Source organism: Eptatretus burgeri, chromosome 4, assembly GCF_056783735.1.
Source record: "Eptatretus burgeri isolate ZD-2024b chromosome 4, Ebu_testis_v1, whole genome shotgun sequence".
NCBI lineage: Eukaryota > Metazoa > Chordata > Myxini > Myxiniformes > Myxinidae > Eptatretus > Eptatretus burgeri.
The window spans coordinates 109,120,667-109,146,118 of NC_140964.1; the positions used below are offsets into that span (position 1 = coordinate 109,120,667).

At 43.6% G+C, this 25,452-nt stretch overlaps 1 protein-coding gene across 7 annotated transcripts in view; it reads left to right on the forward strand.

Moving 5' to 3' along the window:
- USP32 (ubiquitin specific peptidase 32) overlaps positions 1-25,452 on the forward strand; it is a 165,500-nt gene that overhangs the window by 18,948 nt on the left and 121,100 nt on the right. For all 7 annotated transcript variants that reach the window (XM_085879641.1, XM_085879644.1, XM_085879643.1 and 4 more), the window contains exons 2-5: positions 14,562-14,686; positions 23,955-24,060; positions 24,224-24,345; positions 24,833-24,992. In XM_085879641.1, the coding sequence (XP_085735767.1) occupies positions 14,562-14,686; positions 23,955-24,060; positions 24,224-24,345; positions 24,833-24,992 (513 nt within the window). The remainder of the gene's footprint in view (positions 1-14,561; positions 14,687-23,954; positions 24,061-24,223; positions 24,346-24,832; positions 24,993-25,452) is intronic.

Consider the following 25,452-nt stretch of genomic DNA (forward strand, 5'->3'; position numbering starts at 1 on the left):
CAAGGAACTTTGTGCTATTCTGGTTCATAGTTCCTCACCCATGGGGACCAACACGCATCTCATAACCATCCCAATCAGTTCCAGTCGATGCATTGAAATCCCCCAAGACGAAGTGTATCTCGTCTGGGGCACTGATCAACCACAGACTCGAGTGTGGCGTGTAATGCATCCTTAACGTTGAGATCACTCGCCTCAGTTGAAGCACATACAGAGACCAGGGAAATGACACCTAAGGAGTGACGAATCCTTAGTCTCATATTACGCTCGTTAACCGGTGTTACCTCAATTATCATTGGAATCAGCTTATTGGACACAGCTACAGCAACTCCTTGGAAATGGTAACCATCAGAGTGACCAGATCAATAGTCGGTGTAACCACCCACCATGATCTCACCACAATCCGGTCTCCGAACCTCAGAGTGCTGCAATACCAATGTCCAAACACTTTGAGCTCAGATGACAACAGAGACAGGTGCTCATCCTCTCTTACGGATAGCACATTCCAGGCACCCACCCAAAGGGACCGCCTCAGGTTAACCCAAGGAGACCGCCGTCTGGTGGACGACACCTCAGCACCACTCCGACACACTCTCCCGCAATCTGACCCGGGAATGTTACCCTGTGGTTTCCCTCCTATCATCATAGATTGGGGGTCCCAAAGGCTTTGCCCCAATCCCGTCATCCGATGAGCTGCTCTGCGAAGGGAAGCTGCGCAGGAGGTACTCCGATGGAGTGGGTTTTCAGATTTCTTTGCGTTTTTATGTTTTGCAGAATGAAGGGTTTTACGGTGGCCGGAGTGCAAATCCTGCCACCAACCTCCTAATAAAAAGTAACCCAACTGCAGGAGGATGTCCGCAGACACAGTTGGGCACTAGATATGGATGGCCGTTGGCTCACAAGGAGCTCCTCCACCCTTTGACAGGTTTTGTTTTTAATCCTGCTGGGTGTCCATATCCACACACCCTCCTCACCAGAAAACCTGGTGGGGGAGACGGTTTAGTCGCCGACAACCTGAGCATGAAACAGGTTAGTACAGGTTTACATGATACCTGAAGCATGTCGCAGATCGAATCTGGCCTGACCTGACATAAATTATCATTAGGCCAAAAAAAAACAACATTTGTTTCCTATTGCATGGCCAAAAATAATTGGGAAGGTCGGTTGGGAATTTTTTTTTTTTTGACTTTTTTTTTTGCCATGAATACATTCATATAACTCGATTTTAAAATGTTTATTTTCCTTCATATAACTGAAAGATATTGCACCTTAAACCTTTTTTTCAGGTATGTGTTGGATAAAAAAAAATGGCTTGTCATATGAATGAGATGCTTCTTTGTGTTTGGCATATTTATGGTCCCTTGCATGCAAATTCCCAGCACATTCAAACCTATAGTATCACTACAGCCTCTCCAGCTCTTGAAATGTGAAAATAATATTCTGTGCTTTTTTGTTGCAGGTATATGTAGGATCAAAAAATGGGGGCGTGAAAATGATTTATATTTTAATACTTGGTGATGGTCTCTGTCAGAAATCCACAGCAACTTCAAATTTCACCACATTTGACACCTGTCGTATCACTATTAGGCCTAGTGTCTGCTGCTCTTGAAAGCAATGAAATCCTGCTTGCACACTTTCTCTTTCAATATATCAAAAGCTGAGCATGAATGAGTTTATATAGTAAATGCATGCTTTTTCTTTCTGAATTTCACCACTATTGTACCACCACTACACCACCACCACCACCACCACACCACTACCGCCACACCAACACTTTCAACACCATTGCCAGCACCCACCACCACTTCCTCCACCACACCATTGACACCACCACACCGCTATCACCATCATCGCCACTGTCACCATCATCGCCACCGTCACCACTGTCACCACTGTCACCATCATCACCACCATCACAATAGGTGAAACTAACTGTGAAAAGACCGATCCACAAAGCAGTCCTCGGGCGCGTTTGACTCGGGCGCCGCCATTTTGAAACTCTCACTGACGTAACACGTGGGATTCAAAATGGCGGTGCCAGAGTCCAAATTGTCAACAAAAATCGTAGGGTCGCATATGAAAGCAATAGGTCAGTAGGAAACCGGAAACAAACTCCTTTTTTTGTTTGGCCTTGTCCCTTGATATCCTACAAAATGGATATGTTGTGTCGTTTTCTGATTTCCGAATTTTAAAGGAGGGAATTTTGCAATTAAAAGTCAAAATTGTCATCAAATTAGCCACGTCGCATCAGGAAGTCGACAGTCATATCCGTACTGTCTCCGGGTTACATTGCTGAACGGTTTCATTCAAACGGTGAATAATTTTCGATTTTCCACGAGTATGCCGAGTCGATGCGTCATTGGTGCTTGTATAGTAATTCAAACCGAGATGGTTTTGTTCTGCACCAATGGCCAAAAGACCCGAAGTTGGCCAGAAATTGGACGAGGTTTGTCTGAAATAACTGAGTGTGAATTGGACCGACAAACTGTTTCCTTTTGTGCTCAGAACATGTCACGGAGCACTGTTATGAAACAGAGATGGCTAGATCTTGTGGTTATCCACCATGATGAAGCAGAAGAAACAGCCGTCACTCAAAACTGTAACACCATCTCTACCCAGCTACCTGTATAAGTACACTGATGATGTGAGTGGTGAATCAAACGCATGTTGCCATTGCCTGGCAGGTGACTTGGAACAAAGGGTGGAGGAGCTCCTTGTGAGTCAGTGGCCATCCATATCTGGTGCCCAACTGTATGCAGATGTCTTTCTCCAGTTGGGTTACTTTTTTTAGGAGGTTGGTGGCAGGATTTGCACTCTGGCCATCGTAAAACTCTTCACTCTGCAAAACGCAAAGAAAATTGAAAACTCACTCTGTAGGAATACCTCCTGTGCAGCTGCCCTCTGCTGGGCAGCTCACCGGATGATGGGATTTGGACAAAGCCTGCAGGGCACCACTCTTTGATGATCGGAGGAAAACCACAAGGTAACCTTCCCAGGTCAGGTTGTGGTGGTCTGTCTGGGTGGTGCTGACGTGTCATCCACCAAACGGCGGTTTCCTTTGATTAACCTGAGGCGGTCCCTTTGGTGGGTGCCTGGAATGTCCTATCCCAAAGAGATGATGATCACCTGTCTCTGTTATCTGAGCTCAAGCATTTGAACATCAGTATTGCAGCACTCTCTGAGGTTCGGAGACCGGATCATGGCGGGTGATTAAACCTACTATTGGTCTGGTTACATGATGGTTACCATGCCCAAGGAGTTGCTGTTGCTGTGTCCATTAAGGTGACTCCAATGATAATTGAGGTAACACCGGTCAACGAGCGTATTATGAGACTAAGGATTCGTCACTCCTTGGGTGTCATTTCCCTGGTCTCTGTTTGTTTATGCTTCGACTGAGGCGAGTGATCTCACCATGAAGGACGCATTCTATGCCACGCTCAAGTCTGTGGTCGATCAGTGCCCCAGGCAAGATACACTTCTAGTCTTGGGGGATTTCAATGCATCGACTGGAAGTGATAGGGATGGTTATGAGACGTGTTGGTCACCATGGGTCTGGAACTATGAACCAGAATAGCACTAAGTTCCTTGGCGTTGCATGATGTTATGGATTTAGGGTGGCTGGTTCATGGTTTCAGTGCCCACAAGCTCATCGCTGGACTTAGTATTCCAACGCTGGTGGTGTGGCAAAGGAGATTGACCATGCACTCATTGATGGTTGCTGGAGAATGATCCAGACTGCAGGGTCTACCAGAGTGCTCAATACTGACCACAGGCTTGTTGTTGCTTGCAACTCTGATGTTGCAGCTTAAATCCTGGAGAATGGTACCATCACAGCCTAGGCTGGATATTGGCAAGCTCAAGGATGAGAGGGGAGTTGAAGAGTTTGTGAACAGGCTCACTGGGGATTTAGGGGGTCTGGGTGCTTTGGGGAATCTTCAGTTATGGAGTGCCTTCAAGACCACCATCCTTGATGTTGCTGGTTGATGTCTTGGAACTCACCATGGGGTGAAGAAGAATTTTGTGTCTCAAGGGACACTGAATACCATTGACCAGAGTCGCAGGGCCAGGCTTGATAGAGCTGAGCTGTTCAGGGAGTTGAGGTCTAAATCTGTACGTGCTCTGTGCGAGGAATCTTTGAGGGGGTAGAGCATCACCTGTGGTCAAGTGATTCTCCATCCTGCTTACAGGGGAATTCACACGTTTCATTCCTCCAAACCCATCCCTCGGTGTATTGCAGTTAGAGCAGAGGGTGGTAGGCTCTTGACAGAGGAGTCCGAAGTGAAGGCCCACTGGGCCAGTTACTTTGAGCGGCTGTACCAGTCTGATCCACCAGCTGTTGAGTTGGATGTCAAGGGTATTACAATCCCTGTTGCTGCCCTCCAATAAACTGTGATCCACCTTCATTTGTGGAAACGCATGCTGTGGTGAACCGGTTGAAATGGAGTAAAGCTCCAGGGATCTGTGGCATCAATGCTGAACTCTTCAAGACTGGTAGAAATGCTGCACTCGAGTCATTGCTTGCAAATCTGTGCTCTGCCTGGAACACAGACATCATCCCAACTGCCTGGAAGAGAGGCCTTGTTGTCTCTCTGGAAAAGGAAAGGTGATCGCCAGGATTGCAACAACTACCAAGCGGTGATGTTGCTCTCAGTGCTGGGCAAGGTCTTTGCTCTAATAATTCTTGATGGGGTTCGCCAACATCTGCTCTAGCACCAGCACCCAGAGCAGTCGGGCTTTGCACCAAAGATGTCAATAATTGACCGTATCCTTACCCTTCGGGTCCTCACCAAATGCAGATGAGAGTTCCGGCAGGAGCTGCTTGCAGCCTATGTTGAACCCTGCAAAGTGTTCGGTTCAGTGAATTGGGATGCTCCCTGGAGGATTCTTGGTCTTTGTGGGTGCCATCAAAACTGCTCAATCTGATATCTGAACTATACTCTGGTCCTGAGAGTGTTGTGAGATGTGGTGGTACCATCGCCAACTAATTTTCAGTTGTTACTGAAGTTCGACAGCGGTGTGTATTGGCCCCCACACTTTTCAGCGCTTGTATGGACTGGATTCTGGGGAGGATGTCGGAGAGATCAAGCTGTGGTGCAGCATTTGTGAATGTCAAGATCTCTGACCTTGACTTCATAGTTGATGCAGTCATCTTTGTGGAGACTCTAGATATCCTTTTGGGGTCCTCAGGGTGCTGAATGAGGAGTCTGAGCCGCTGGTATTATGGGTTTCCTGGGTCAAAATGAAGATCCAAGCTTTGGATGACATCTTGGATGCTGCTATTTTGTCTCTACCTGTTTGTGGTGAAGATGTTGAAGTCACTAAGCAATTCACTTTCATTGGCAGTGATATTCATATCTCTGCTGGCTGTGAGCCAGAGGTCAATAGATGTCTGGGTCGAGCTTGGGGAGTCAGGCATTCACTGGATCATGGGGTGTGGCGCTGTCGGTACCTGTGCAGGAGGATGAAAGTCTGATTCTTCAGGTCCTTGGTGCTTCCAGTTTTGCTGTACGGATGTGAGACTTGGACTCTGACCAGGGATCTGAGATAGAGACTTTATTCCTTTGGTACCAGTCTCTTCGGAGAATCCTTGGCTATCGCGGTTAGACTTTGTGTCCAACGAATGGTTGCTGAGACTTGAATGAGATTTGTTGCTTGCATAGTCTGTGCGTGTCAGTTGTGGCTGTATGGACATGTGGCTCGTTTTCCTGATGCTGATCCTGCCCACCAGATATTCTTTTGAGCGGTGGAGGCCAATGGGCCGACCACATGCTTCTTTGTTGCAGCAGGTTGATCAGCATCTCAAGGAGATGGGGATGGCCAGACGGAGGTCCTTGGAGTACCGGTGGAAAGTGGATACAGCCACAATACCCACCACCATCCCATAATCCCACCACACACCTCTCCCCCCCCCTCCACTGGGGTGGGGCATCGACACCTCATTGATGCAAAAGGTGTCCGGGGAAAGTATGAAATTGGACAATTCCTTTATATACAAGACACCTGGTCATCCTGTTACAGTGGGACAAAGGATTTTTTCTCCCATTTTATCCGTGGTGTCTGAGTTTGCCTGGGCGGTGTGTGCTGTCGTGTGATGCCGGTTATTTCTGCTCGAGTAATATAATTGTTCTGTCGATTAATCCAAAATCCCTCCCTTATCAACCATTGAATGAAATGGAAAAATGAAACGTACCCATCTGTCATGAACATGCGACCAGCGTTTTCATCTTCACTTCCACTTCCGCTTTCTCCCTTCAAATTAGACCGTGATTTATGATTTTCATTGGTTTTTCAGGAGAAAAAAAAAACTTGCATTTGTTCCCCTTTTAACCAAAATGTAATCAGCTCACTCCTCTCACCCACTTAAATAATCCACCCTGTTTTGTCTGAATCAGTCTAAAATTTTGCGATATCCTGCTCACAAATAGACGGGTGAAACATAACCTCCGTCCACCTTCAGTGGCTAAGGTAATGAAGAGGTTTAGATTAAATGACAAAACCTCGTTTTTTTTATTGAATTCACAATTTTTTGAGATGAATGTCTGAGTTTGATAATAAGATGAACGAGATAATCTCGTGATTATGTGATGGACATACAAACATAGATTACGTTTTTAGATTATTAGCTGATTATCTCAACATCTGGATGGAAATTATTAAATAGCGCTCCATTAGTTTTTGCATGTCCACTTCACGAGTCATGCCGAGTTTCATAATTATCTGTTGAGCTACTTCAAAGTAGTCGGGGCGGGGGGGGGGGTGGGGAGAAGAAAGTATTTTTATGGACCTATTGACTGACGGACATTGTTATGGCTCTCACGGCTCACCTCGACTTTGGCGTGGACAAGCTAAAAATGTGATTTTTTTTTTCTGATAACTGCCGACATAGAGCATTTTCACGATGGCTCTACGTCTGAAATTCTTCAAAGAGCAGTCATTAGCTGTGCCAAGTTTCACTCTTATGAAAAGTTAAAATTCCTCTTTTGTAAAAAAAAAAAATGCCTTGACTAAATGCACAAACTATCCAGAAATGAGCTGTTTGGCTGTCTCTTGTATGTTGCTATAAATGCTATGATGAGGCTCCAGCTAAGCTAGCAACCATGAACATCAAAAACAAGCTCAAATGAGCTAAGATCCTCGTCCTCTTAATGATGACGTCATTGTGATGTATCAGGTTTGCGATAAATTATCTGTGCTAATGCCCGGCTTGATTCCCGCAAACAAAATTCAAACAGCTTGCCTAGTTTCGGAGATAATGGTATAGGCGATTTCCATTTGCGGCGATATTATGACGTCAGCTTTTTTTCTTGGAAGAATTTCCAAAATCGGAGATGGTTACTGCCTGCACGTGGGCTTTCTGCATATACATGGCAAGTTTCACGAAGATCTGATGAAAACTCTGGGTTGTGAAACAAAAAATGTCAAAAAATAGGAATGACATCATAAAAATTGATATGATGTCATAGTGATGTATCATATGTGCGGTAATTCATCTCTGCTAATGCCCTGTTCGATTCCCGCAAACAGAATTCAAAAAGCTAACCCAGTTTCGGAGATAATTTTTTTGCCGATTTACATTCGCAGAGATATTTTGACGTCATAACTTTTTTTTCTTCGAGGAATTTTCAAAATCAGAGATGGTTACTGTCTGCGCAGGGTATTTTTACATGTATATGCCGAGTTTCAGGAAGTTTCGATGAAAACTGTAGGTTGTGAAACAAAAAAGTCGACAAGAAGAAGATGAAGAACAACAACGTGAGTAAGACTTGGAGATCCTCCACGAGGATCTAAAAATTATACTTTTAAAACAAGCAGCATCTGTCCTGAGCAATCATTTATGCCTGTGATTCCTTATTGTATGGATGATCTTGGCAAAATGTGATTGCCAAAGATTAATGTCAAAAAAAGTGGAAACAGATGACTTGGAACCAAGAATGTCAGATGACTTTTCATTTATGTTTTGGTGGACATAAAAAAGGTATGCTACTTGGACAAGATCACCCTTTCCATTTGCTTTTGCAAATCGCACATAATTGTATGAAGAAAATACCATAAATGGTCATTCCATGCCAACTCGACCAGAAAATGGGGCATTTTGTTGCCTGACCCTCTCAGATTTTCCTTGAAACATTCACCTCTGGGTTTTCAAGCATGCAGAGTTTAAAAAATGCTAATCATTAAATCCCCCCCCCCCACCCGTCATCTTGCAAAGGTCAACCAAAAGTGAAAAATTGGCCTTGACCAGAAAAATCATCCTGGGCTCAAATGATATGCTACCATCATCTGGAGCACCTCGTTCGACGAAATGAATACTGCATTCGAGAAAAGTATTAGCAGCCCCAAACTTGCTCTTAGCAAGTTGATGGACAATCGGTAAGTATTAGTGACTAGTTTTATTTGAATTTCAGCTTGACCCTTTACCCTGTAGGGGATGCAGATCCTAAAATGTTAGTATTGTTGTAAGAACCTTAAAGGGAGTCTTCCAATTTTTGTGAATCTCCCAAATCTCATTTGAGCCCAGGGTGATTTTTCTGATCAAGGCCACTTTTCACTATGGGTTGACCTTTTCCACGTCTCAGATCAAATGGGGAAAGGGGGGGGGGTGAATGACTGCCACTTAAGCTCGGCAGAGCCGCAAACCCCAGGTGAAATTTTCTTGCAAAATCTCTGGAGTGTCGGGCAAACTGCTCTGGTTGAGTTGGTATGGAATGACCCGACTCGTCATCCTGCAGTTGTTAATAGCACAAGCATGCCCATCACGCGATGATTGTATAACTATGAAGGCTAAATTTTGAGTTGTGTAGAAAAAGCCCTTTTGTTCTGAAGTTAGGAACACGAAAACTGATTGTACTTTGTAAAGATTTATTTGTGACAATGTTCACCTTTCTGCACTTGTAAGTATTTTACCATCTACAAGTTACTGTCTGTCTTGTTTGCTTAACAAAAAATATATTTTGGGCTCAAAGTTTAGATTGCACATTATCTCAATTATTCGTTAAAATTAAAATGAGAAGCTGCTTCAACATTACAAGGGATTTTATTGATAAAAACCAAAATTTCCTGTTTTTTTTTTCTTTTTGTCTTTAAATAAATGCTAATTTTTTTTTGTAAAAATAATAGCCATTAATACTTCAGACAAATTTTCTGGTTGCACCATCAATTTGGTTTGTATTGTTGCGTAAGCATTTCCTCATTTGGCTTTCATTTTTGGTAAGTACACAGTTTGGTTCAAGGCTGTAAATTGGGAGGAAACTTGCGTAAAGGTCATACAATTCAGCAAAGACTCAAATCCACACTGGTTTTTATTTTTTAACCTTTTATTCCACTGTACTGAAAAACGAATATCCTTGCAATTGATCATCACAGCAAACCTCAAGACCCATTTTTACGAATGCCCTGGGTCAGTTAAAAGCTACATGTTGAAAACATTAGTAAATGTCTGTAAATGAACAATTAAAATTGATGGTTACATGTTATAAGTTTCGTTGAGCACGGATCGGTAAATTGTGATATAAACTGCTTGATCTCACGAGTTAATTTTGACTGGAGATGGCAGTATTTAACTGTAAATTGCCTGGCGATATCCGTGTAGATGCTGGAACGTTCTCAGACGAAACTTCCAGTATGGACTGGAATCGCATTTGCTCGAAGGCACGGGATTGTTCTGTGATACTATATAAAACCCATGAGATGGAGCTGTAGAGAGATGAGTGACATGCGACAAGAAGTGCGTTTCAATCATCTCCATGCTCGATTTAACTCTGAGTGAACGAGGTGTTAATGTCCAGAGCAGTTAACACGTGCAGCCGAATATAATCGGGTTGATTAAAGCTCATTAAGATTGTGTATCGGGAAAGAATTCCTTTGAGCTCTTGAAATCATCCTGGACTGGCCAGCGTACGAGGGAGAACACTGCGACAAGACTCAAAGGTTCAACAGCCCCGAGGGACGAGGTGAACACACGTGAGTTGTGCCAGCAAGACGGGGATACTGGGTGGTGAAAGTAACTCAACGTGGGAATTGGAGTTGGACATTGCATGGAGAGGTGAACTTCCTCATTTGATTTTGTATCTGTTTATTTGAAATAAAAGTTTCAAAAAACATTTTGCTGTTTATGTGGTCACTCTAACGTCACCCAGAAATCACAGACGCCAACTGACAAAGATCCATTTGAGTGGTCGCTGACCTGAACGTTCGTTCAACATCTTGGAATGCAGTCATTTGAGTATGCGCTGTGTTGTGCACCAAAGAGAAGGAAACCCCGATCCATCCATTGGGACCATACTCTGTACAGAATGTTGGTGCTGCCTAAAGGCCCTGTCACACCTTGACGATTTTGCCAACGTATGACTGACGTATGCAAAATTGGGCTAAAATGCTGGCACACGTCGAATACGTTATGGGTAAGTTTGTATATGTTAAGAGCACGCTGGCATACGTCGTAGTACGCTGGCATATGTCGTAGTTTGCCGAGCTGTTAGACAAATTTTCCATGCTTGAAATTTCCTGACGTATGCCAGCGTATGACTCGCACGTTCCGCATAACGCTGGCATAAGTTGTAGGCACGTTACACGATCGTTGACGGGCTCCGTCTAAAAGGTCGGGCTCCGTTTTTCGCGGGTGGTGGTTCTTTTGAAAGCCAGGTTTCGTCTTGCCAGTCTTCGCCCTGCCGGCCTCCATTCGCCGGGAGCCCGGTTGTGTGGACGCCTGTGCTGCTACAGGTCCGAGTCCCGCCAGCCAGCTCAACGTACCCAGTCCGAGTGCAGGCTCTGGTGTTCAGCTCGCCTTTCCTTCTGACCTGGAGGTGTCAATAATGTGTGTGTGTGTGTGTGTGTGTGTGTGTGTGTGTGTGTGTGTGTGTGTGTGTGTGTGTGTGTGTGTGTGTGTGTGTGTGTGTGTGTGTGTGTGTGTGTGTGTGTGTGTGTGTGTGTGTGTGTGTGTGTGTGTGTGTGTGTGTGTGTGTAAGTAGAAATTGTTAAGTGCTTTCTCTTTTTACATTGCATGACTATATTCGGTGTTAATTCTGCTCTGTGTTTCCCCTTTCCCGATTGTAAATAAATCCCCTGTTAAATGTATCAGCTTGTTTCTGTGTTTTCTTCATTGGTTTTACACGCTACGTGTTGGGGAATTAAAGAAGGCCGTTGTTGCCGTAATTGTGTGCATTCAGACCGACGGGACCTCGGTAACCATCCGCTCGGGTTATGCACGGGTCGAGCCCAGAAACGACTCGTCCCGTTCGAGTTCCGTCGAGGGTGTAAATACTCGGTAGTTCACCACGTGGGCCTCTAGGTATTTTGAAGTTTGGCAAATAACCATGTACCACGTGGTTGATTTATTGACGATTCACGGTCCTGTAAGGGACCCGTACCCTCCGAGTTTTCCGAAAGGTACGATCTAGATTCTGGGTGTTCGGTCGAGTCGACCCTACTGCTCCACCTAGTGGTCGTGCTCGCAACCGACGCCCGGCTCCACAACAGTATGAGAGCTAACGCACAACAAGGGGAGCAGGAGACAAGAGGGTTAGGAGAGGGAAGGAAAAAAATCAGTGGGGAACAGAGATATGAGATCTGTGGAAGGGAGAAGGATGGGGTGGGGTACACAGGGTAAACAAGATTGACACTACAAGGAGTTTCAAGTCCTGACATGACAGACTTTCAGGAAGGAAAGCAGGGAATTTGAAGGAGGTGGTTTGGGGTGGATGAGCGGGGTTAGAAAAAATTGTGGTTTGATATTCTTTCACATGCACCAGCTCAAGGCGGTATTGTGGGACCAATCCTGTTCCTTATCCACATTTGCATGTCTTTGGCAAAGGGAAATCCTTTATATCATTTTATAGAAACACTTCCCGAGTTATCTTGCCAAAACGAAGTTTTGCAAGATGTTAGTCAGCTTGTATATTTTTTTTTTTTTTTTTTTTTTTTTTTTTGTCGTCTGTAATCACGTATAAAAAATTCTGCAGAGCACAGTTTTAATCGGAAATTTTTGTAACTTCGCATATCAGAGGCCTATTAGAGGTTCCTTTCAGTGCACAAAATTTTGAAGGTCAAGGTCACTTTGGCGCAAATCAGGGGAGTCAACGAAACCCTTATTTTTTTTTTGAGTAATTTTGATCAGATCGTCTTCAAACTTCATGGGAATATAGTTCATGATCTGGCGCTCAGCTGATTAATTTTTGGTGGTGATTGGCCTTGACCTTCATATGTTTGTTGTGTTTTTTTTTTTTTTGGTCTGTAATCACGTATCGATCACTCTGCAGAGCACAGTTATCATTGGAAATTTTTGTAACTTCGCATATCAGAGGCCTATAGAGGTCCCTTTCAGCGCATAAAATTTTGAAGGTCAAGGTCAAAGGTCAAGGTCACTTTGTCGCAAATCAGGGGAGTCGACGAAACCCTTATTTTTTGAGTAATTTTGATCAGATCATCTTCAAACTTCATGGGAATATAGTTCATGGTCTGGCGCTCAGATGATTAATTTTTGGTGGCGATTGGCCTTGACCTTCATGGTTAGCGCCTCAGGTCAAATATATTTGACCCCAAGGTCAAATTTTCAAGTTTTAGGAACCATATCGTGTAGTACCTCAAATTGAACACCTCGATGAGTGCTTTCTAGATATGTCAAGCTTGAGACATTATGACGTCATTTGGTGACATTATGAGGCAAAAGCATATTTTTCATGGTTACTCTGTAGAACGATTCTCATCGGAATCTCTCGTAGGCAGATATTCCTCAAGGAGTCGCTCTTGGTGGATAGCAGCTCTGTTCACCTCAGTGTGACCTTAAAGAAGTCACACGTGGTCACCTTTTGGCAAGATACGGGTCACCCTGCGGGTGACATTGGTTTATTGCAGGATTGTTCCTCACCCCTGTGTCAGGCAAACTGCAACAGACTACCTCTCTGCTGATTGAAAGAAAATCTATTTGGAGTGAGCATACAGGAAGGTCCCACAGTATAATTTTGTATGTCTGTCAGATCCAACTGGCTTGACCCCAAATTTATTTCTGTAGTCTATTTCTCGGAGAGTTTGTATTGCTTCTTGGCGCCGTATTCAGCTATAAACTATATTGGGCAGATCATAAATCTCGACTCGCTTCTAAACCTGGCAGGCATCTCATAATTCCCCACCAGGCCAAGTCCTTAATCGTCGTTAACGTATAAAGGTTACCACAGTGATGTGGATTATGGTTCCTCCTCGTTGGCTGGTGTTGATTTTCATCTTTGAGACAATGCAGTCCTTGTTATTGGCATTCTGTGATCTGAGGCTGTCTTAGGTTCTGCTTCTCATTCACTGCCAGTGGTTTGATAGTCTTGCCATCTTTTACCCTTGCTCTTATATGTTCTTGCTCCTCCAACCCTCTCTCCTCCCAGACCAATCCCTGCCCCCCCCAAATATTGCATGATACATTCCACCATTACCTTATCCCCCTCCAAGTGTTGGCCTCCATTATTTTATCACCCTCTTTCTGAGTCTTATCTGACTCGTTCCTTTTGGCCTTTCACTCTGCTGCACACCACCAATTTGTGGTTTCTCTGAGATCTACTGAATCTGCTGAGACACTGACCTTTCACCCGCAACTCTTATGTTGTGGTGCATTGTAAATTACTGTACAGCTGTTTTCCCGTTTCTTTACCTGGTCTGTTGACCCTTTACCCACTGTTCTGTTCATTATGAACCTTGACACCGAAAAAGAAAAATTATAAACATGTTAGTAATGTGAAACCAGTTTGAGGGGGGTTGGTGGGTGGCTGGTGATTTGTGTTTTTTGTTTTTGTCCCCCTGCCCCTCCCCCTCCCAAATGATGGCACTTTGATTTCTTTGATTCTCCATTAACAAGATAACCTGGTTAAGCAAACATCTTGCCCACACTTGCAGTGAATACTTTGTTATAGCAAGCAACCTCAGGGGCACAAAGTTTGAAGTCCACACAGCAAGTTGCATTACAGTGGCTTGGCTGCATTCCCACAGGGCCTGTCATGTTGTTGGGGAATGTTTATCAATCTCATTCACCAAAAATCCAAATCTGTCTGTACAAAAAGGAAGACTGCAATAAAAGCTGTCATGGTAATTACATTTGAGCTTTTTCAAAAAGGTGGGGGCCCATGTAAGAGAAAAATGTAATTGTTATTAGCAGTCACATTCTCCAAAGTGATTTAGAACTGGCATGGAGTTGAAGATGTGTTTTGCCTTCGCTTCATCTGCTGAGACACTGATTTCCTCCCCCCCCCCCCAGTCACACCTAAGCCACCCCCTCCCTGCCAAATATCTGCCCCTGACTCTTCTCCCCACTCTGAATCTGAATTATTACCCTCACCTTGCTCGGTGAGATCCAGACAACCTACCTGTACTATATGCTCATGAAAATGCAAACTTTGCCCTCCTTTATCTGAGTATGGAAGAAATGATTATGATTGCTGTTGACTACAGTAATTATCTTCCATAAAATAAATCTTTCACCCGGTAAGCCCCTTTAAAACTTTGGATGCCCTCATCAAAATGAGGTCTGAAAAGCAGGCACACCACTTATGAAATGCTCATCATTTCTCCCTTCTTCACATCCTTGGCAGTAACTGATGAAGAGCTCAAACGTCTCCGAGATGCATTCAAGCGCTCATGCGGCCTGACTTCCATGAGCCAGCAAATCTTTGTGCGTGAAGTGCTTGGCGATGGTGTCCCCCCAAAAGTGGCTGAGGTATGTAGTTGTTTTTTGGTGTTTTCTTTGCATTCAGCAGCAAACGATATCAAATAAATATTCCAACTTGGGCATAGAAAAGCATTTTTAGCCCAGCACACCTGCATCATATGTAATTTGGTTTATATAACCCTTTTATTATTATTATTATTTAATGTTATTTTATTTTATCTTCTGGACATGTCTTTTCTTGATATTGGCCCATTTTAATGATTTTACCAGGATCTTTGTGTTCATGGTGCTGGTCCAAAGACTCGTGCGAAAGCTGTCACAGGATCATTTTTCATCCATAGAATAGCCAGATAAATGTCTGTCTGAAGAACTAATTTATCTATGATGCAAGGCACCCCTGCTAATACTGTACCAGAATATAGCAGTGAGAGGTGGATTTAACAAAACTTTAAGGATCAAACGCAAAAGCTTGAAGGCAAGCATGCTTCTAATTACCTCCGCCACCGAAGGTGGATGGAGTGTCTGTCTGTCTGTGAACAAATTATGTCAAAAAGTTGTGGACGCATTTGGACAATTTTTTTATGTCGAGCTTGAGTATGTGAAAGTGATGAAATTATTCGATTTTAGTGAAGACCTGAATCCGGATCAGGATCTGAATTTTCAAAGTGATTTTTCACCATTGAGAGATGGGGCCAAAAAACGACATGCAACAGGATATCTCAAAAAGTTGTGGACGGATTTGGACAAAACTTGGTGGGCAGGTTGGGTTTGCAACAAAGAAGAATTTTTTTCAATTTTGGTGATGATCCGAATCCGATAATTTTTAAAGTGATTCTTCACCATTGAGTGATGGGGCTAAAACGATAGATAGCATGATGTTTCAAAAAATTGTTGGATGAGTTTGTAAGGTGACAAGAACAAGCCGATTGGCCGAATGTGAACTAAAATTCAATCAGTGGGATACAAAACGTAAACGGATCAGCCTGGCGGAGGTACGTGCTCTATTCAGTGCCCTTCCAGTTAAATACTTTACCCCACACTCAAAATAACTATCTTTTGTTTCTATCCTTTGCTGAGGAACTGAAGCATTTTTTGAGAATAGTTTTATCGTTTTTGTTTGAATATCGAATGTGAGTGCTGTACCATGTTTGATAGATCCTATCCATAAATTGTCGAATCTTGTTCTTAACTTTTATTGTTAACCAGAATCCTTTAGTTTGAATAAAACCCCAAAATCTGGTGGTGTTTTTTGATATTATTCTGATGCCTTGTCTTAAAAAATGCAGCTTGGACAAATTCACACTGGATTTCAAAGTTCCCCATTGTATGAACTAAAACAGCTGTTTTATATGATTTTGCAAATGCATGAGGAACATGACATCAAATGAAAGTTCCATGACCTCTTACTTTGTGAATTTCAACTGAAACACAAATATGTTCCATTTTTGTATGCAAGCTATTTGTGTGTTGGAGAATTGAAATTTGATTTACATAACCAAACGTTATTTCATTGGTAACTGGAAAGGCACTCGGGAGATTGCATACCTCCGCCACGTAATGCTTGATCCACAAGAACATATCTGGCCCAATACATTTTGAGATATCGTGCTATATATCGTTTTTGGCCCTATCTGTCAATGGTGAAGAATCACCGACAAAATTATCGGATCCAGATTCAGATCTTCACCAAAATTGAATCTATTCTTCCTTTCCACACACCCAACGTGTCCACCAAGTTTCGTCCGAATCCGTCCACAACTTTTTTGAGATATCGTGCTATATATCGTTTTTGGCCCTATCTCTCAATGCTGAAGAATCGCTAAAAAATTCTAGTAGTCGTATCTGGATCCGGATGTTCACCAAAATCTAATCCGTTTGTCCTTGTCACATACCGTACCTGCCCACCAAATTTTTATCTGGATCCGTCCACAACTTTTTGAGATATCCTGTGCACAAACAAACAAACAAACAAACAGACAGAGACTGGTGAAAGCATAACCACCTCCATCTTCAGTGGTGGAGGTAACAAAAGAGAAAGTTGACATTTTAAAAACTATTTTTGTGACATTAAAGGGGAACCGAAATATTCGAACCACCTCAATGCTCATCTATCCCTTGATACCCTACAAAATAGCTATGATGTGTCTTTTTCCGATTTCTGAAATATAACGTTGGTAAATTTGCAGTAAAAGGTCAAAATCTTTTTCCTAAGCTGAGCCATGATGTCGCACCAGGAAGTGGACCGTCATGTCCGTACTGTCTGCAGGTTACACCCTGGTACAATTTAACTCAAACGGTGAATAATTTTCGATTTTCCACAAATATGCCAAGTTGATGCATCCTTGGTGCTTTTATAGTAATACGTACTGAGGTGGTTTCATGCTACACCAATGGTCGAAAGACCTTAAGTTTGGCAGTGATTGATCTCAGTTTGTCCAAAATACTCTCAAATTGATTAGGCTTACAAAATGTTCGCTTTTGTGCTTAGAATATTTTGCACAGTACTCTTGTGAAGCAACAGAGATGGATAAATCTTGTGGTTATCCGCCATGATTGAGAGAGTATGCCATCCCCATGATCAAGCAGAAGAAACAGCCATCACTTGAAACAACACCATAGTTATCGGTTTATGTGCAAGATGATCAATTTGAGCTAGTGAATCAAACACCTGTTGCCATTGCCCGGCAGTTACCACGAGAGGACCTGAAAATAATTATCTATTAATTATCGACGCAAATTTCTGCATCAAATAAAGCAGCATATATTTATAGTTGAGAGAGTACGTATGTATCGTATACTCTTCTGAAAATATTTGACTGAGGAAGCTAAAACTCTCAGGGTCCCCTCCACCATCCCCCACAATCCCCCATCAACAATAACCACAACCACCATAGCACCACTCCCCCCTCCACTGTGGTGGGCCATTGACCTCTCGCATACACAATGGTGGGGCACGGACAATGGAAGTATGAAATGGGAAGATCCCATAACAATCAAGACACCCAAGTCGGCCTGTGACGGTAGGACAGAGCATTCGTCGCCCATTTTGTCCACGATATCCGAGTGCCTGGGCGGTGCCCATGCTGTTGTGTAATGATGGGTATTTCTGCTCGAGTAATATACAATCTGGTTTTTCAATTAATACAAAATTCCTCCCTGAAAACCATCAATTGAATGAATAGCAAAATCTATCAAGCTGTAGTTAACATGACCTCCATTTTGATGTTTTTAACACCTCCATTTTCACTTCTGCCGTCTTCCTCTGAATCGCTCGCATAAAGCTTGAAACGATATGGCTGCACAATTCCTCCAAAAGTATTTCCATTTCTAATTTTGTCTCCACTGATCAGTTTAAGCATACGGAGAACCTTCAGTGTTGCTAATGACGAGCTCGACATGCACTGTTCGGATCAAGGTGAGTTCATAGTGTGACATCATTGGCGAAATCAAAAATTGACACGACGACTTTTTTTGACTTTGTAACTGGCAAAAAACAAAAATTCAAAATAAATATTTCCCTCCAATTTAGATTGTAATTGATGATTTTCAATGGTTTGCAGGATAAAAATAAAGTTACTTTTGAGTTCCCCTTTAAAATGGTTCAAATGGAACTTGTTAAAGCCTGGTGTTGGCTCAGTGGTTAGGGTGGTGACTTGGAATCCCAGGGTCCTGAGTTCAAGCCCTGTTGGCTGCTGAATTAACACCAGGGGGTTGACTCAGCCTGTCATCTTTCCGAGGTTAGTGAAATGAGTACCAGTGTTCTGGTCCCGGTGTATGCCCCGGTAAGAATAGGTGTACCATATCCCTGTGTGTCGTAAGAGGCGACCAGGGTTGGCGTCAGGAAGGGCATCTGGCCATAAAACATTGCCTCAAGAAAAAGCCCAACCCCTGCACAGCAGGGAAAAATGGCTGTAAAAACGGTCAAATGGAACTTGTTAATTGCATTATACATGAAACACCCATTCCCTTGTGGATGGGAGGGGGCTTTCTTTTTTGTTATACAACTGTACAATCTCAAAATACATGCAAACAACTTGCTATTGAGACATTTGTCGATTTATACCTTCAAGTATAAAAGGAATGGCACTCAGTTGAGTGCATACCTCTGTCAGGCTGAACAGTTGATGTTTTGTATCCCACTGCTCGGCTGTGTCTGAAGCCAGACCGAAACCAAAATCTAATCAGCTTGTTCTTGCCAACTCGTCCACCAAGTTTTTTTTTTTTTTGTCATTTGTCCACAACTTTTTGAGATATATACATGCATACTTCTTCTTCTTCTTCTTCCTCTTTCGGCTTGCTCCTGTTAGGGGTCGCCACAGCGGATCAACCATCTCCATTTCGCTCTATCCTCCACATCTTCCATTGACACTCCAACCACCCGCATGTCTGCCCTCACCGCATCCATGAACCTCTTCTTTGGCCTTCCTCTTCTCCTCCTGCCTGGCGGCTCCATCTTCAACATCCTTCTCCCGATATACTCCGTTTCCCTCCTGTGCACATGTCCAAACCATCTCAATCTCGCCTCTCTCACTTTGTCTCCAAACCGTCCGACCTGCGCTGTCCCTCGAATATACTCATTTCTTATCCTATCCATCCTCATCACTCCCAACGAGAATCGCAGCATCTTTAACTCTGCCACCTCCAGCTACGCTTCCTGTCTTTTTGTTAGCGCCACCGCCTCCAAACCATACAACATAGCTGGTCTCACTACCGTCTTATATACTTTCCCCTTCACACTTGCAGCTACCCTTATCTCACAAATCACTCCTGCAACTCTTCTCCACCCACTCCATCCTGCCTGCACTCTCTTTTTCACTTCTCTCCCACACTCTCCGTTACTTTGGACAGTTGATCCCAAGTATTTAAACCAATCCACCTTCCCCACCTCAACTCCTTGCAACTGCACCATACCACCACCCTCCCTCTCATTTACGCACATGTACTCCGTCTTACTCTTACTGACTATCATTCCCCTTCTCTCCAGTGCGTACCTCCACCTCTCAAGGCTCGCTTCAGCCTGCTCCCTACTCTCCCTACAGATCATGATGTCATCCGCGAACATCATGGTCCATGGAGACTCCAGTCTGATCTCGTCCGTCAACCTGTCCATCACCATTGCAAACAGGAAAGGGCTCGGAGTCGATCCTTGGTGCAATCCCACTTTTACCTTAAACCGGTCCGTCATTCCTACCGCACACCTCACCGCTGTCACACTGTCCTCATACATATCCTGCACGATCCTCACATACTTCTCCACCACTCCCGACTTCCTCATACAATACCACAGCTCCTCTCTTGGCACCCTATCATAAGCTTTCTCTAAATCCACAAACACACAATATAACTCCTTCTGGCCTTCCCTATACTTCTCCATCAACATTCTCAAAGCAAACATCGCATCAGTGGTGCTCTTTCCTGGCATAAACCCATATTGCTGCTCACAGATCATCACCTCTCCTCTCAACCTCGCTTCCACTACTCTTTCCCACAACTTCATGGTGTGGCTTAACAACTTTATCCCTCTGTAATTTCCACAGCTCTGCACATCACCCTTATTCTTGAAAATCGGACCAGTACACTTAATCTCCACTCCTCCGGCATCCTCTCACTTTCCAAGACTTTATTCAACAATCTGGTTAACAACCCCACTGCCATCTCTCCTAAGCACTTCCATGCTTCCACTGGTATACCATCTGGGCCAACCGCCTTTCCACTTTTCATCTTCTTCATAGCAGTCCTCACTTCATCCTTACTGATCCACCCCACTTCCAGATTCACGATCTCCACCTCTTCCAACCTTCTCTCTCTCTAATTTTCTTCATTCATCAGCTCCTCAAAGTACTCCATCCACCTTCTCAACACACTCTCCTCGCTCGTCAGCACATTCCCATTTGCGTCCTTTATCACCCTAACCTGCAGCACATCCTTCCCAGCTCGGTTCCTCTGTCTTGCCAATCGGTATAAATCCTTTTCCCCTTCTTTTGTATCCAACTTCTCATACAGCTCGTCATATGCCTTTTCCTTGGCCTTTGCCACCTCTCTTTTTGCCTTTCGACGCCACTCCTTGTACTCCTGCCGACTTTCTTCATCTCTCTGACTATCCCACTTCTTTTTCGCCAACCCCTTCTTCCTTATACTTTCCTGTACTTCCTCATTCCACCACCAAGTCTCCTTATCTTCCTTCCTCTGTCCAGATGTCACACCAAGTACCTTCCTAGCTATCTCCCTCACAACTTCTGCTGTCGTTGCCCAATCATCCCACCCATCTTTACCACCATCCAACGCCTGTCTCACCTCCTCCCTAAATTTCACGCAACAGTCTTCCTCCTTCAGCTTCCACCATCTGGTCCTTGGTTCAGCCCTCACTCTCTTCCTCAACCTCACCTCTAAAGTCATCCTGCAGACCACCAATCGATGCTGTCGAGATACACTCTCCCCTGCCACCACCTTACAGTCACTAATCTCTTTCAGGTTGCATCTCCTACTTAAGATGTAATCCACCTGTGTGCACTTTCCTCCACTCTTGTATGTCACCCTGTGTTCCTCCTTCTTCTTGAAATACGTATTTACCACTGCCATTTCCATTCTTTTTGCAAACTCTACCACCATTTGCCCTTCCACATTTCTCTTGTTGAGACCGTACCTCCCCATCACCTCCTCATCCTCTTTATTCCCTTCCCCAACATATCCATTGAAATCTTCTCCAATCACCACTCTTTCATCCTTGGATACACTCTCCACCACTTCATCTAACTGACTCCAGAAATCTTCTTTATACTCTATCTCACACCCCATATGTGGGGCATATGCACTGATGACATTCATCATCACCCCTTCAATTTCCATCTTCACACTCATCACTCGGTCAGACACTCTCCTCACCTCCAATACCCTCTTGACATAATCTTCCTTCAGGATTACCCCGACACCATTTCTCCTCCCATCCACACCATGGTAGAACAGTTTGAAACCACCTCCAATGCTCCTAGCCTTACTCCCCATCCACTTGGTCTCTTGTACACACAGTATGTCCACCTTTCTTCTCTCCATCATATCAGCCAACTCTCGCCCTTTGCCAGTCATCGTCCCAACATTCAGTTCCAACTCTCACCTCCACACTTCATATATTAGGATATATATCCATACATATATTAATTCAATGTCCCAACGGGGCTTGAACTCAGGACCTTTTGGGTCCCAAGCCACTGCCCTAACCACTGCACCAACACCAGGCTTGAGATATATACATGCATACATCTATCTAATTTTTGGCCCCATCTATCTGGTGGAGAATTGCTTAAAAAAAAAAATTTTTATTCTCAGATCTGGATCCAAATTTGGATCTTCACCTAAAAAAGTTGATCAATTCTTCCTTGGCACACACTCAACATGTCCACCAAGTTTCGTCCAAATCCATCCATAACGTTTTGATATACTGTTTTTGGCCCCATCTCTCAATGGTGAAGAATCACTTGAAGAATTTAAAAACATTAATTCATATCCAGATCTAAATCTTCACCAAAATCTAATCATTTCGTATCAGGTCACACACCCAATCTGTCCACCAAATTTCATCTGAATTTGTCCATAACTTTTTGAGAAATCCTGTTCACAGACAGGCAGGTGTGAAAGTAACCCTCCGTGGCAGACGTAACAAACTAACTGGGCATTCTCAGTTGTTTTAAGTGTTTCCTTGGAAAATCTTAGCTATTTACAGTCTACAAGGCCTTTGTCTGAAACTCAATGGACTACTGCTCTATCGTTTGGTTCCCTCGCATCATATCTGTCTCCTGAATTCTGTGGAATCTAATGCTCCAAAAAATTTCGAAATTGCCGATTGAATCTGGAGAACATGATCTGTTGCTCTCATATCACAGGCCTCTCTCCCTCATCTATTTCAGGTTTCATGGGTTCTTGGAGTAACTTCCAAAATCCAGGGTGACTGCACACCTCTACTCTTATTTCTTGTTTGTCCTGTCTATTTTACCACCTATGAGAGACTGCTCTGTCTCCCCCTTCCCTCGAGAACTTCAAGCAAGCAGTGCACCGCCATCTCGTGTCTTCTCAAATTCTGATCCATGATCCTTATTATCCCCATTAACCTTTCTGAGCACAACAATACTACTTGCGATTTTAAGTGTTTCCTCCCCTCTTCCCTCTCGTATTTTCCTGTTCGTTCCCTTGATGTTTGTCTCACTGTCGGTTAAATCTTGCTCTTTCATGTGCCTCGCTTCTGAAAAGAAAAATATCACAAAAAGATGCAAAAATTTTCTGACTTTGCTCATGCAAGCTGTAATCGGCCATTTTTCAGTGTACGTACACATACACCAATTGGTACATACGTACACATACGCCAATTGGTACATCACTTGATGTATGTTCCTGCTACGTATTTGATGATGTGTACAATTGTCATTCAGTTTAAATTTTCTGCATTTGGGAATCATGAATTACGACGGGACGGACACCTTTATATTTGAGCACACTTCATTGCTTGTAAAGGAATATCGTGCCACTGACTTTTCAGCCAGATGTATCCACAAAGTTCCCAAAGCTGTTGTTCCTCTTGCAATGCGTGCGGTTGCAGTTCTTGCTGCAGAGCATTTGTCGGGCAAAAATAATGTCTTGCTATGGTCTCAACCCAGTTTATGTTCCCTTTTAGTGAGTGAACAATCCAACACTTTGGTCACATTCTCTTCATAACAATAGGAAGTGCCAACATCTGAAGATGAAAAGTGATGTCTCCATGAGCACATAGCCACCACAAGGCAGTTTTGGTAACTTTTGATGTTTCTTGTATAAAACATTAAGTTGAAAGGATCACTTCGCCATGTCTTCATGGTCTCTATTTTTAGTGGGAAATCGAGACTGGAGCTTTCTTCCTTCTGGATTACAACTTGGGAGAAAGGGTTGCAGGTCGAGGGTTGTATTCTCTGAATTTGCCTTGGGACCGGCCCCAGTCAAAATCTCCACCATGAACACTGTGTCTGGGGCATTTCCACTTGCCCCCATTCCATCACACTTTTGAGCATGCAGCGGCCTGCCTGGGCACTTCGCACGAGAAACGTGGTATTCACTGAGTTGATAAAGGAATCCAAGATTAGTACTTTCGCCAGTGGTTCTGCTCAAGCGCCCATTTCTCCCCATACCCCCACCAATGTTTCTCCCTTGGGTTGAGTCGATTGCATGTGCATTATGGTTTAATAAAGAAAATGAATTAAGTTTTTGACTACATTTGATCAGCTGAGAAATACTTTGCCTCTTCCATCACACATAACTTACCCGCTCATTCTATGATACTGTCTCTCCCGTTCAGGTGATTTTTAATTCCTTCGGTGGTTCCGGAAAGGGACTAACATTCAAGGAGCTGATGGTTGGTCTTGTGTTGCTCACTCGAGGCCGTGATGAAGAGAAACTCAAGTGTGAGCCAAGGGGGGGTTGGATTTTTTTTCGGCCTCAGTTTTGACCTGAACTATTAGGTTGACAATGATGTCACTTGTTATATTTTATAATTGCAAGAGGAAATGTTGTAATCAGGTCTGTTTTTTATTTATTATTCATTTTTATGTTGCTGGCCCGAAATAGACATTTTCAGTGTTTGTGCGAATGATTCCGGTTCGTATGTGACTCGTGAGGGAATGGAGGCACTGCTGCAGGCATGTGATGGACAGCCCATTCCAGTCTCCATGAAACAGTTTCTTCGTGAGGTCAGTCTCACACGCTCGTCGGCATTTGTGCCATGCTCTGGTTTCCACATTAATGCCCAATTTTGCTCACAAGTGGAATTGAAAGAAATGTTTCTGAGCCAACTTAATTATGGCTGTTTGCTTCAACAACAGAACCCTCTGACAAGTTTATTCTACAGCCTTTGTGTGGAATTGATTGTTCCACAAGATCACTGGCATTGCAACATTAGTTTTTCACCATGTGCATTTGAAGGAAAGTTGACGGCTTTTGAGGCTGTGCCGATGCAGAGCAAGATTTAAAAGATGGAATTTGCTCCTCATTATATTTGTTAATGAAGGGAGAATTTCGGGAGAAGTACTTGTAGATTGAGTTCGTTTTTTTGTTGTTGTTGTTGTTTTTTTTAAATATTAACAAGTCAGATTAGTCACCCAGGTAGAGATAAACGTATTGCTAAAACTGTACTCTGTGCTTTTTGTGTTTCAGCCATTTTTGTTTGTTTTTGTGCAGGGCGAGCGTGTGAGCTATGATCATTTCCGCCCTTGGCTTCTACTCAACAAGGACTTGCTGATCTTCTCCAGATGGTTATTGGCTGGAGCTGTCACTGTTACTCTTACCAATGACAATGATACACCCACCTTCTACCAGACACTTGCTGGTGTCACACATCGTATGTTTTTATTGTTGTTGTTTTTTTGGGGGGGGAGTGCTTTTGGGCCCAAATACACACTGCATGCTCTAAGGAAACTGAGACAGGGATAAATTGAGGAGTGTTTATATTGTTTTAGCTGCGCAGTTTGTGACTGTTGCCCAGTCCGAATCCGGCCTGTCACTTCAATGCAACCATCACGGCCAAGTGGTTCAATGGCCCGATCTCTAGCCCTCACGTGTTTCAACCCTCCCCTCTCACTCTCTCTGACACGAGGATCCTGTTTGATTGGGGGGGGGGGGCGGCGGGGATAGAGACCCTCGCAACTTGTCTTCAGTAAGGTCCTCCTCCCCCTCTCCCTTTCCAAAACTACACACAATATTCTCGATGTGGCCTCACTAAATTCCAATACAATGTTAACATCAACTCTTGATTTATAAATGATCCCCCTCCAAATACAACCTAAAACCCGATTTGCTAT